At 34.4% G+C, this 14,711-nt stretch overlaps 2 protein-coding genes across 6 annotated transcripts in view; both read right to left on the bottom strand.

Annotated features, from left to right (window-relative positions):
• LOC126966522 (RNA-binding protein Musashi homolog Rbp6) overlaps positions 1–14,711 on the bottom strand; it is a 934,160-nt gene that overhangs the window by 623,757 nt on the left and 295,692 nt on the right. The gene's annotated exons all lie outside the window — the stretch shown is intronic.
• LOC126966486 (uncharacterized) overlaps positions 2,288–14,711 on the bottom strand; it is a 71,645-nt gene continuing 59,221 nt past the window's right edge. The window contains exon 9 of the mRNA XM_050810564.1: positions 2,288–2,552. Coding sequence (XP_050666521.1) covers positions 2,543–2,552 — 10 coding nt within the window. The 3' untranslated portion in view covers positions 2,288–2,542. The remainder of the gene's footprint in view (positions 2,553–14,711) is intronic.

Raw genomic sequence — 14,711 nt, 5'->3', positions numbered from 1 at the left:
TACTTCTCTACATTTACTACATTAGCCCGCGGAGTTACTTATCGTGTTCTATTTTCCATTTTACTTAAAATTTCAATTTTATTAATATCAATGATAGAATTGTGAAATCCGACACGTTTCAGTATAACAGTAGTGTGTTGGTACTTAGACAATTCTTTAACATATTTTGTATGTCAATTGGCAAAACATATTGGATTATTAATAAGATTATGTTAACATCTTAACTACAACGTTTCTCGCAAATAAAAATTCATTTTATTTCAATTCGATATCAAAAATTTTCAGTTTCGACAGAACTGGAACCTGCTGTTGTGTTTCATACCTGCGAATGCGTTTTGTGTTTCAAGAGAGGCGCTGATCACTTGCCATTGTGTGAATTTTTTATTAAGAAAAACAAATCAGCGTACAAACGAGCGTACGAGTAACCTGGTGTTGGTCACCGCCACCCACATTCTCTTAAAACACCAGAGAGATCACAGTAGCATTATTAAACGTTTGTGTGGTAAAGGTTACTATAACATAAATGACTTTCTTAATGATACCACAGATTGGGAATGGAGCGACCGCCCTCAGGCTATTAAATAATAAGTTTAATTGTACAATGTTACTTTGTAAATGTTACTTTAATTGTAAAACAATTTTTGTTGAAAAAAAAAGCCCGCTGAGTTTGTTGCGGCCATTCTTCTCAGGCCTGAGGCATTCATTTTGGAATGGGTGGTAGTTTTTTGACTTTCAATAAGTCATTTCACATCCTATTTTGAATAAAAATATTTGAATTTGAATTGGCTGTTTATAAAAGTGTACGCGCTTTTGTGAAGATGCCCATGTTGTAACGTCCTGGAAACACTGCACAAGGAAGCATATTCTGTAATTTGTTTTGCGTAGACGAAAGTTCCTTGTAATGTTTGTGACGATATCCTATTTTGTGGCGTGTCGTGGAAGGAATCAGGTAAAACAACTCTTCGAATCACTCCTCGTGACAAATGCAGTGGAAGACACACAACGAAGCGACGTTTTTACGTACCTAGTCGTTCATTCATTCGTTGCACACGGCCAAAGAGTTGTAGCAGATACTGGGGTGCGCCAGACCAGAGATGACAGCAATACTCCATATGTGGCCGAACATGCGCTTTGTAGAGCGCTAGAATGTCGGCCGGCTTGAAGTATTGCCGTGCTCTATTTATGACCCCCAGTTCCATCGAAGCCAATTGACTCATATGCTCGTTTGTTCTCTTGTGCCATTAAGAAAGTTTTCTTATTTTCAAGCAAATTATAGTAGCCATTCTCTTTTGCAACACCACAAATCACACAAGAACGACGCCGGCCTATTTATGCTGCATTGTACTTATAGTTTTCAGAAAATAGATAGAACATTTGAATGCCCTGTTTGATTTTGAAGGAGAGTTTATTTAGAAGATTATTTTTTAGCTTCAAGGAATAATAAACGTACTTGATTTTGTTTCATCTCGAAAACGCGAAAGACAAAGACATATCGCTCGTTTAAAAAAACAATCGGACAACTAGGGATCAGTGCACTCCCTAGTGGTTCTATTATTCTTCAAATCCTACGGAATACTCGAAAGTAAAACCAGTGTCTTATTAGATAATATGTAAACACTGCTTTTATGATCGTTGCGATGAAAATATCTATTATTGTGCTGCGTCATAGCTCGATGCGGTTAATATGTTCCACCTAAGTAACGTTTATTGGCATGTTAAAAGATATTGTTTGTTTCTCTAATGCAGTACATAATTTATAGATACCATTTGTTTAACGGCTTCTGCATTTAATATATAGAGCGTTGAATGGCCAATTGTGTAAGAACAGGACGTATTTTGTTAACTATAACAGTATAGTTTACAATATTAATATAATTAAAGGAATTTATCAGGCGAACTCAAATCTAGATTTGACTTCGAAAATGCAGGCAAATTAAAGAGTAATAATTAATGCATTTATATTATATAAACCAATAAACATATATTTATGTAGAGTATATAAAAAAAGAAAATTTTTAAATCGACTTCAATAATTATTTAGGTCAAGTTTGGTAACTAAATGAAATGTAAATGCAAATTATATCCACCATTTAAAGACAAAACAAATCATAAAATCAATTCGCAATTCATCACAACCCAAGTGTGGAATGAGTGCTTCCAGGACGATACGATATGGGTTATTTCAAGAGTTAGAGAATGTGGGCAGTATGAATTCGGCTAACACATACACAAAAACTACACGCTTCTCTTTTTAAAATGCTGTTAGAAAACAAAAAACAACTATGAATTATAGATTATATTATATATTATCACAATATGTATTAGAAACAACAAATTAATTAGAATTTCCTAGCTAAGCTCCCACAATATAATAAAGAACACATGAGATTATTGTTTTAACTGCAAATTCTCATTCATTCGCGGTATTCTTGCAATAAAACACACAAGTTAAATAGCGGGTCAAGGTCACTGCAATTCTATGGTTCAGCTCCTTTTAAACGTTATGACGTGTTCCGTATTCAAGAATGCCAGCGTCTTTTGCTTAAATTTTCCTGCAAGTTGAAAAACTGTTTTATAAAAAGCAAAACATATTTAATCATAACTATTAGAATGGTATCTAGGAAAATTCTTTTTAGAAGCAATAATGGTGGCGATATCCATTTGACTTTATTATATGTATAAAGGAAAAGTTTACTTCAAACACGAAATGCAATATTATATTATAATACGACTTTGATAGATCTGAAATCGTCGCTCTTAACTGACCTTTCCAAGAACGTTTACAAACAAAAGGCCTACTTTAAAATTAATTATTGTACAGACCAATTTATAACATTTAGGTAATTTGTATTCTTTTAAACTGTATCTCTTTACATCAATTACGTCAATTTATACTGTATATATTTAGAATTCATTGGAATGAAATATCTATCTATATTAAGATTTTCTAGTCTAAGGTTGACAGGAGTCTAGATAGTAGTTGTTTTCGTATCCAAATGATTTGAGTTTTCTTTAGTGTTAATACGCCAATATTTGTCTTTAAACAATTCGACACGTGTTTCGCCTCTACACGAGGGATCCTCAGGACGTGTTGACTCTCCAAAATCTGGCACAAGACTCTTGTCTTTCAGTCTTGTGAATCATTTGAATAATTATGGATTTCCGCACAGGAACGCCTACTTCAATAAAAATTGTTTTCGTTGTTACTGTGAAGTTCAGCACCATTTCTTGACTCGGAGGTATTTGTTGAAGATAAACACAAAAAAAAATTATAAAACAAGCTACAAGTACACGCGTTTCAAAAAAATAATGTAATAGATATGTTAAAATAATAATTTTAAACATAAACGAAATTATGATACAAGTGATAAAACTCAACGAACTGCAGAGATTAAGTTAAGTATTTAGTAAACTAATGATTTAACATAAGCATAAGTCGTAACCGAGATTTACTGTGTCACAGAAATACGAGTGATATTTTTGAAGTCGTTCGAATGTCTCTCCAACGTAATAATAGACCACAATATGATGAAATTTATTTTAGTTTTCGCCTTGAGATTATGCTGTGGTTGCATACTTAGGTTTACTCGAATATTATTCATTTTCTTTACAATATAAATTGCTGGTTTTTTATTTTAACAATAATATTTAGTGCTTTATATAGTATAGACATGAACCTATTTATGATTATAATATTAAAGATGGAGGATACTACTAATATTTTCAGAACTTTTTATACGATAATTGATAGTAAAAAAAATATATAATTCTGTATGAGTATTGGAGAAAATGAGAAAAGCAAGCATTTGTTCATGTTTTTTGTTAGTATTTACTGTAGTCAATGAACCATTTAATTACATGCTGCATTAATGTGACGATAACAGTTGGAATACTTTTAAATCATGGATGTATTTTAATAAGAATCCGGGACTAACAACTGACCCTTGGTTGAGCTATTTTGCCACATTGTCGTCTTAGAAATGATTTAACACCTCCAAATAGCAGGCTGAAACCTTAATAATTTTCATATTCATGCCTCGTTGTTACGTACTAACGAATTTATTCAACAATATAATTGGAGAGAATCGGATATCATAAAATCGTAAAATATTCCCAACGGAATAAAAATATTTTCCAAGGCATTATGACTTTAATTAGAATATTATCTAAGCCCCTATCAAAGTTTATAGAATAAATTTATGCGAATGAAATTACAGTTTTAATTCATGTATAATTGTGATATCGATTAATAAAATCTTACAAATAAAAATTTAACCATTTAGCACATATAACTGATTCATTAGTATTCAAACCATAATCGTGTAGAGGAAGTAGAGAAATTTAGTAGTCTTTGATATAAATAAACAAGTGTTCCCAATAATAATTAACTTCATTAGCATAGCCCTTGCAATTAAAATAATTATTTTCGTTTTAGTTCAACTGAATTTTTAAATAAGTCTGCTTATAAAAAGGGTTTTGTTTAATTTCAACTTTCTATTCATTTCTAGTATAGGATTCTGCGAGTTATTATTGCTGTTAATTTCGAAATATTTCTTCAAGACGTTGGAAATAATCCAGCAACAGAACAGTGAATTATGGGTTTTACTTAATTAATTTAGGAGTACCAGATCCATCGTCAGATTCTGGAAATCCTTCTGCACTGAAGTCCTTGCAAAGACTTATCAAACGAGTCAAAACTCGATGACGTAACATCATTTCCATGGCCATCCTCCAGCTTCATCATCTAAGACAAAGAATCAACCAGCACCAAAGACTTTGCAAAATGATCAAAAGAACCCAAACATTATGGGCTTACCTTTTTAGCTAAGGAGCATCAATTGCTACATTCTAGGTCCAACATCAGACACTGTTAATCAGTTAGCACCAAAGACTCTGACAAGCTGATCCCAAAGTCGATAAGCTCATCTTGTTTAGTTTAGAATTTCCTATGCATCCAACTGCATCATCTGCAGACCAGCTGTACGGTTTACTATTGTATTGTCACCGAAGATAGAAAGAAGTCGTTCGAATGTCTCTCCAACGTAATAATAGATCACAACATGATGAAATTCATTTTAGTTTACACAACTTTACAATTTTTATTTTATTGCGTATAAAACTTCAATCTCAGGAAGATCTCAGTAGCACACAAACTGTGATATTACCGACTCACTACGCCTACGAATGTGTTATTTTTCATTAAAATCAAACACAATATTAAACATTACACAAAACGAAACGCACTTTTATTAAATTTAATATTGGCATCCATACGAACGTGCCAAAAAAGCTAGAAAATATTTTTGTGCAATAAAGTTATTACGCTCAGCATGCATCCAGCTATTATAGCTGAATTTTGTAAGCGAAATTTTGGCTGCAAATAAAGTGTGTTTCATCGTACAACCACTGCACAAATGGTAATGAAATTTTTACAGAAGCGTTCAGCGATATTAGACTGTCGACTTCATAATATCGATTTCTTTATGTTTTGATTAATGAATTAAAATGTTAATAACTTCATTCAATAATCTAATAATTTTGCCGTGGGGTATCCGGCGGAGTAGAATAGATCTCCCTCACCCTTACCTAGGCGTCGTAAAAGGCGACTAAGGTACTTCGAAGTAATATCATCATTGACGGCTCCAATCTTAGAGAAAGAAAACTTGAAATAAGCCTGGTGTTTCTGTCCCACCGTTAGGGGTTGGCTGTCAAACCCCAAAGACATCATACAGCCTAACAAAAAATTACCGACGGGAACATGGCTGTGGGAAAAAATACTGTAACTGTACTCCTGTATCTGCAGGTGGAAGCTGCTCCTCGTATTCTGGGGGAGCAATTTAACAGCTGTAGGCGGCGATGATATTCGCCATACGTCACGCCAAAACATAAAACTAAATTGTTCTCACCGGGGCGGAAAGTGGGCTTCGGAATGCCCATTTGCGACGTTGAATGTTAGAGGAGGAATGAATGAGAAACTGGATGAAACTTACGAGCTAATGAATGAAAGAAAAATAAATTTGTTGTGTGTGAATTAATTGAGACAAATCGTAAGGGAAAAGTCATGCTGGGTGTGATCGAGTGACGACTGAAATGTTGAAGGCTGGTGATGGACTAATAGTAAACCTACTGCATCGCCTTTTTAATATATGTTGGAAACAGGGCGAAGTACCAGATGACAGGACGATTGGTTGGACCAGTGATTGTCCTAATTCATAAAGGGATCAGTCTTCTTAGTGTTATTGGAAAAGCATATGCCAGAATATTGATTGAAAGATTAGTAAATGTGAGTAATTACATGATATGGGATGTGCAAGCGGGATTTTAGAAGGGATGAAGGAAATGAAAGGGATGAATTTGAATGGGATGTACGGATCAAGTCTTTTCCTTGCGCTGCATCACTGAAAAGTGTCTGGCAAAAATCAGAAGGTATATTCGCGTACATAGACTTGGAGAAGTCGACAGTTTTCAACAATTTTTATTAAATATTAATGGAAATGACACTTCAGTGGACACGGTTTTCAAATATTTCAAACTTCATACAAATATCTCTTTTTTGGCACTCTAGACATGGCTTCCTTTAAGTGCATCCCCAATCTGCTAGTAGAATTTACGAATATGTCGACATTTCCCAACACTTACTCCTTTTACACTTCTTTAAGTTATTTTTTCTTCATGACACAACAAATTAGAGACTAAAAACCCGAGCAATCATAGAAGTTAATGAAAGAGGCCCTTACTGTGCTCCAAAACTGTATTAAACTTAATATAATCATAACCGTACTAACCTTTAACGATCATAAAAAATATGTTGTTGTTATCTTATAAACTATTACATTTTATCATAGTTTCTTATAAGAACGCATCAAGATTCAGATGTACAGATATTCTAACGTATGTATTCAGAGTGGATTGTTTTAATGCATCCTGTGTTTTTGTGTCAAGTGGGAGTAGAGGCTAGTGCATAGGACTATTATAATGAACGTGCACCAGACGTATTGCGAACGAGAGCTCAAAGGTCATTGACAAATGCGGTTTATTAAAGTCTGTTGCTATTCTGTAGCTCACACAGGAAAAACATTGATTAATTAGTTACTAAGCTCGCTATGTTTTCTTGATTCGATTGACGTCTATGCATAAAAATAATTTCATATAATATTTTATTTTCAGGGATTGAGGCGTCCTGATTCTTGTCCTTACGGTGGTTACAATTCTTGACAGGACTAAATGACAAAAAGACTAGAAATGTGAGTGTAGTATGTGTGGGTTAGTTTGACTGACGGATTGGGAAGAAATGAAATCAGAAAGCAATTTGAAGTTAAAGAAGATTACCGAGATTCAGTGAGAAGGAAACAAGAAGATACTTTGATCACGTAGAGAAGATTTGTGATAAAAAACTGACTCTGTAAAGTTGTAGATGAAATAATGTTGGTGTGGTAGGTGTTAATGAATGCACGAGCTTGAAATACATTTCTTGATCAGATTTGCCTCCCCCCTGGGTTGAAGACTAGAATTTAATTTTTTTCATGACAATATATATAAGACGAGCAGGGCGTTCAGGATTGCGTTGATACGCCCTGCCCATTACAATACAATGCCGCTCAGTATTCTTGAAAGAATTATAAAAAATATACGTATATTTATAATATTATGTTGACAGTTATTTTAATAAAAATAGAGTTACAGTTGTTTCAAAATTTTAAAACTTTTAACGCATATGAATTGGTATCGTGTAAAACAATCCATGATATTGTTATTATTTCCTGTTTTCCTCATCTGACGAGGAAAATAGTTAAATGATTTGTTATTCAGTGTTAGTTTAGCCAATTCATCGGATATTAAAAACGTTTTAAGTAGGGAGTCGTAGAAATACAGAAATCTTACGATAATTATATGTTTACACAAAATAATTTAACACTGTAGAAGACTAAACGAGTAAAATTAATAATAATTATACTATTGAATTTGTCACTATCGTAGCGCCAGTACGGTTTGCAGTTTCATTAGCGTTACATGTCGTGATATTTTCGTTCTATCTGTGCCAAAGCACAAAAACAAATTTTTAAAGTTTTCATTGTAACGTATTAACTTTTGATGTTAACATTTGTGTAGTTTCTGTTATTTTATATCGCTATAAAAGTTCTAATCACATATATAATAGAAAAATCAATACTTTTTGTTCTTAATCCAGATTCTATCATTGATGGTTCATCATTATAATAATAACAATCAGCCTCACAACACAACACCTTTACATCAATCAATAATACAAAAAATATTAATTGATGTTTAAATATTGATAATAACATACTAGTCATGCTTGTTTTGCATACCGTAACAAAGCGACGATGTGACGTCATCGACGACAGTTCCAGAGATAATTTAACCCGCGGAGCGGCGCGGTAGGCTGATTATGTAAAAAGTAACAGTAGCGACAGCATAAGCAGTGCGGCAGCAAGCAGTACGCGATCTGTCGCAAAATGTCTCTAGAATTCGTATACGCAAGCCCATCGCACGTCTTTTTGCACTCCTTTCGCAGAATGCACTTTTCCCATTGATACTAGCACCACTCGCAATAGGATAGCAATCACAGACCTGTATAAATCCCACTGGACAGGCTGTTCCATATGTTTGACAGCTAATTTTTTGTGCCTATTTGAAGCGTCGAGAGAACTAATTTTTGACGTATAAAACAAATGGCTGCGAGAGAAGCGCATAGTACTCTGAAGTATTTTTGCATTTTGAATTAATTTCGGTCGTTTTCCGTGTTACTTATACTTCAGGTTCAGTACACAAGTTTTTTTTGTAAATAGTTTTCCTATCGATGTTTGTTTAGCTGAGGTTGTCATCACTAGTTTTAGTGCCGCAGACTCTCGCTAAATAGGCGAACAGCGCCAAAATGGCGAATATCAAACAGGCACAAAGGCACTTTGACAGCCACCAGTCCAGTGGTAAATAGTAGAGGTCAGTGACAGCAATCAATGAACTATACTTATATTGAAGCTATACTTTTTAACTTGATAACTTTTTGGTACGTTCCTTTAGTATGACCTCGTCTGTGGTTGCATCTGACAGCAATGATATCTAGATTTACGCGCGCCTGTCGCTAGATTCATAATCACTCTACGGGTACCTACTATGTATTAAATAAATGACATATCTGGTTAAACGTTGATTTATCACGCAAATGCGTCGCGTCAATTAGCGACGTTTTATCATAATGAAATTAATCTGCTAATAGTTTTACGATTTCACGCAAAACACGAGAGTCTGATGTACATCAAATAAACTTGTCGTTGTAATTTTGTATCGTCACGTGTTCTGGCGGTGCTCCAAGTCATTTCTCTGAAATTGAGAATCCTTACACACTTCAAGACGTCAAAGTTCAATATCGTAGTATGAAATATTTAATATTGCATTCGTTGTGATATATTTGGCTCAATCTACACTAATTTAATAGGAAAGATTTGTATTCTGGTATTTAATGTATATAAATATAATTATTAACAGAAGATTCTAAAGAAATAGACATATTGAATGTTGAATCTCAATATATTCTTGATAACGTTACTAACAAAACAAAACTCATCCGGCCTAACAAAAAACTTGGTATTAAGTTATACCTGAGAATAAACCTAGAATATAATATGCAAAACGTTGTCTATATCACTGACAAAACTGTCAATACAATGATAATTCTGAAATTTTTCGAATCTCAAGCAGCCTTGCAAAATAAACGCGCGAAACGTTATGCGTTCAAATAAACCAATCATAAGCAAAATGTATATTTGTAAATTTTTTGGATATTCTTGGTTTATTCTCAGGTATAACTTAATTCCTAGTGTATTTGTAAGGCCGTTGTTCTTCATAATATTAGTGTATATCTATAGATTGTATAGCAAATCAGTAGACACAATGAATGCGCCAGCGATAATAGGTCACTACGTCACTTGTTTTCCTCTGTCGTCTGACATACCTCATATACGTAAGAATAAGATAATATTATGAAATATATTGCGCAAAACAATCTCAAAGAGCTCATTGTTTATTTTAACTCCGAATGGTTGATGAGATTCACAAACAAGGCCGAAACGTTCTATTTGGAAAAGAATAATTGTGACGACACTTCTCTGCTTCTTTCTTTTTCTTGTTAAATCAATCCTTGATACATCATGTTCACAAGAGTGTTATTAATTCTAGAGCAGCACTCCGGGCTGAACCCATTCCCAGAACTCTTATCCAAGCCTTCAACAAGACGGCTGGGTATGGAACTGGGGCTAAATAGGGAAAACTTACGCATTCTAACCAGGGGACTAGCGGAGCACTGCAGATTAAACAAACACATCTCAATCTTAAGCCTCAGAGATTACTAAGCGTGTAGATTCTGTAACAGTGCAGATGAAACCCCGTTACATCCTCTCTGAATGTGGTCCTTTAATGCGTAAACGTAGCATCTCTTTGGGAAGTCCAATTCTTCAACCACTTGAGCTACATCAGCTCACCGCAAAAGATGTAATAAGATTCATGAAAAGAATAAATATTAGCATTAAGTTATAGTTAGCAGTGACTATCACTGTACGACAGACGTCTTACAAATTCTAACCATAAGTGACGACACGAGCAATACGCTCACCTGTTGGTAGGTGATACGTCCTGCCCATTCCAATGCAGCGCTCTTGGGATTCTTGATTGAACCGTAAATTTTTAGCGGAATCGTAATTGAGATGCTTTATGACATAAGATGTTGAGTCTCATTAGCCCAGTTATTTCAATCTACCCACGAAACCTCCTTTAGACGTACGGCCGTTCCCAATATAATATCTACAGATAGAGACACAGTACTGCCATCTACTGGCAGTAATTAGCTGTAAATAATCTGAAACTGTCCCAATATACCCCATAAGTCATTCTTATCGCCTTATATTGGGACGCGTGAATTTCCATACAAAGGTCGCTGGTAAGCTACACGTACCTTACCCTCGATAAGTTTATTGGGACAAAAAGTCAATGAGAGTTACGATTTTTATCTCAAGTTAAAGATAGACTGAATATTCGGAACGGCCGTTAGACTCCTCCGTGCAATCCGCACTTCAATACTTGTGAACGAAAAAAAGCCCGCTAATTAGTTTCTTGAGCCTGTTCTTCTCAGGTCTGAGACACACTATTTCAAATGGGTGGTAGTTATTGACGTTCAATAAATGATGATATTTTCATAAAAATATTTGAATTTGAAATAAGAATTTAAATATTTGGTGCCCGGACAGAATTCATTAACATTTCGATCACGTGGTATTGAACCCACAACCTGTAAGTTATACGTATTTATAAAATATGAAACACTTTTTGATCTCAAAAGATCCTTCAAAGATTGTTGGAGATTATAACTATAATCAAATATTTTTATATTTTAAATATACCCACTCTCCCAGTAAATAATATCAAACTTAATAGTAATTTGCTATAATTGGACGTGAAATGCATCACCCATATTTAAAAGTCTCCACTTAAATCGTCATTAAAAATGAACTCCGGAAGAAGCAATTATGAACTAACGCAAACATCAAATAGAATAATTGTGATAATTGTTGCTATACGACAAAAAGTACACATTTGACTCAGTACATTATCTGTACTACTAAATGGAGAGCCGGTTTTTTGTTCGGTTATACTGCGAAAACTACTGAACCGATTCGAATAATACTTAAACCATACGATGCAGCGTGTTTCGGAGAAGATTTTGGTCAAAGCGAAATAAAATTTATTCAATGAGACTTAAAATAAGCCCTTTTAAATCGTCACTATAAATATTTCTTTGAATTACAGAATCTATCATATGTTCAGAAAAAGTAGAGCTCTTGAGAAGAACATACAAGAAACTCCACTCTTTTCAATGAAATAGTCAATTCAGCCAAATTTCAATGAAATTCACCAGTGGGAGGCTCCTTTGCACCGGATGCCGGCTAGATTATGGGTACCACTATTTCTGCCGTTAAGCAGTAATGTGTAAGCATTACTGAGTTTCGGTCTGAAGGGGGCCATGGCTAGTGAAATTACTGGGCAAATTAGACTTAACATCTATGTCTCAAGGTTACGAGCGCAGTTGTAGTGCCATTGCACATGCCACTGCATTATAGTGGGCAGGGCGTATCAATTACCATCAGCTGAACGTCCTGCTCGTCTTGTCCCTTAATTTTCATTAAAAAAAATAGAGTATTTTACAATGGCTGTAATATACAATACTAAATAGTTTGTAAGGTGCTGCATCCAATATATGAATCGTGTTCAAATTTAAAAGCGTTAAAATTAGGAAATACATAATTTATGGTGATTACTTATCCGAAACCTATATTTTTTTTATTAGAAATTAGTACCTATATATTCCCATACAAATAATTCAGTCACTGACATTTGATTACATATTAAGGCGAAGAGTAAGCAGAAAACACGCAAACATGGTGTTTTTAGACAAGTTTTGTGGTGAAAATATAGCATTTCGAGCTATGAATACTACTTAATCCTTTTACAGATATCCTTAAGTCTTATTTGTAGGTTGCTAATGCTTGCTGTTGGTTATAGTTAACACTGCCGAGCCTTTTTGAACTACCACTTTTCTTTGAAGTTAAACAAGTTTTTTGGCAAGGCGTGACGCATTTTTTTGGTACTTCTCTCAGAAAAGTTATTCTTATAGCTTGTAGTTTTTTGTGTAGGTTCATTTATTCCGATTAGTAGTGAATAACGAGGATTGTAAGCATATAATCTGTTTTCCACGCAAGAATTTTGAAAATATTGGCTTTGTTACATAGATGGCGGGCCGGCAGCCGTGAACTCATATCGCTCAAGGTCGCTGGCATTTAGTGTCTCCTTAATACAATGAGTAAAACAACCTCGCTCACTTTAGGCACAGCTTTAGGTTATATTCTGTTGAACGAAAAATATTTTCGTAAAATTTTATACAAATTTGGAACCAGTCAATATTGACTCAGCTATGCTCAAAAAAGATTTCATATTATGAATGATTCTACACTAAATACGTTTTGAATACTATTTTAAAAGTAGAAAAGAACATAAGAGAAGTTATGATATCGGTATTGAATGAGACAGATCCGTCACAATGCATGAGGTCATTGTTCAAATCATCTATGAAATGATGTATTTAGCAAAATCTAAGTTAAAAATAATTTAATATTTGTATCAATGTGACAGATAAGGATTTTCATTGAGGAATGGATATGAAAATTAAGATTGACATTTTGAAATGCAGACTCCGAACTGACTGATGCATGACAGGAATTCTAAATAATCTTAAATTAGAAATGGGATATTGAAAATTAGCGTATAACAGCAACTATACAATCTGTCAGAAATTCAGCTTTCTATACTTTGACGACTAAGCTAGAGGTCCCGGGTTCGAATCCTGGTAGGTGCAATCATTTATACGATGAATTATAATATGTATTTATGTATATTTTATATGTATTTATGTATGTGTAAGTATGTTGTATTAAATATATCACTTGTACCCGTTTTGTACCCATAATACAAGCTATGCCTAGTTTGGGACAAGATAATTTATATAAAAGTGTGTCAATATTATATATATAATATTTTATTTGTGGAAACCAAATTTACATACTTAGATCTCCGGCACAAATATGTGGAAACCCTTGAATGTAAGCGTGGAATGAAACGCCGATAGAACAGTAACTATTTACTCTAACGAGCCGATAACCTTTAGTAGTCTAAGATACGAATAGGAACCGACCTTCACCCATACATTTAATTGATGAAAACGATTTTAAATAGTATTTAATATGTTACAGTTAAACTACACTGGCCTTCAAAAGTAAGTATCACACTTTTAAAATTGGGATAACGTTTTAAGTTCACAAGATATACTTTCGAAATAAAAAGGACTCCAAAGAGAATTTAATTTTGTACATAAAAACTTTAAAGTCGGTAACCTTCTTTTAAGAATTGGCTGAAAAAAAACTTCAAAAACAAAACCATTCCTTTTTCAAAGTGAACTTTTCCGAATTACAATTTTACCATTCACATTTTTCTTTCTGTTTTAAATTTTTTTCAAGATCGATGGGTTTTAAAAATTTATGCTAAAAACATTTATTTATCATGCCTATTTCAGTAGAAGAATGTGCTAGGATCATGGCTTTTCTAGAACTAGGCATCAGTATGCGTCGCACTGCAAGAATGGTGGGTGTGACGGTACGAACGGTCCAGAAGGTAAAGCGAAGGTACGAAGAGACTGGACACCATCTGAGGAGACCTTGTAATGGCAGACCCAGGTGTACCAGTGCCCGAGAAGATCGTTATATTATTTCCACTGTGTTAAGAAATCGCCACCAAAATGCAGTTGAAGTCCAGCAACAGCTACTTCAGACCCGGAGGGATTACTTTAGTGACAGTACAGTGAGAAGAAGACTTGCTGAAGCAAATTTGAAACCCCGAAGACCAGCGAGTGGCCCAAAACTCGAGAGACAGCATCGAGTAGCGAGACTGCGATACGCCCGTGAACACATGCAGTAGGATGAAGAAGAATGGTCAAGAATTTTGTTTGCAGATGAGTCTCGATTCTCCCTTTACACTTCTGATATAAGGCGAAGTGTTTACAGGCGACCTGGTGAGCGATACCTTCAAGCCTGCATCTCAGAAAGAGTCATCTCAATTCTGAGATTTTCAATGAGTATGCAGGGCCGTAT

Source organism: Leptidea sinapis, chromosome 10 (genome assembly GCF_905404315.1).
Source record: "Leptidea sinapis chromosome 10, ilLepSina1.1, whole genome shotgun sequence".
In the NCBI taxonomy this organism is placed as follows: domain Eukaryota; kingdom Metazoa; phylum Arthropoda; class Insecta; order Lepidoptera; family Pieridae; genus Leptidea; species Leptidea sinapis.
Note: the sequence above shows the minus strand (reverse complement) of the source record. Positions and strands in the feature narration are given on the sequence as shown.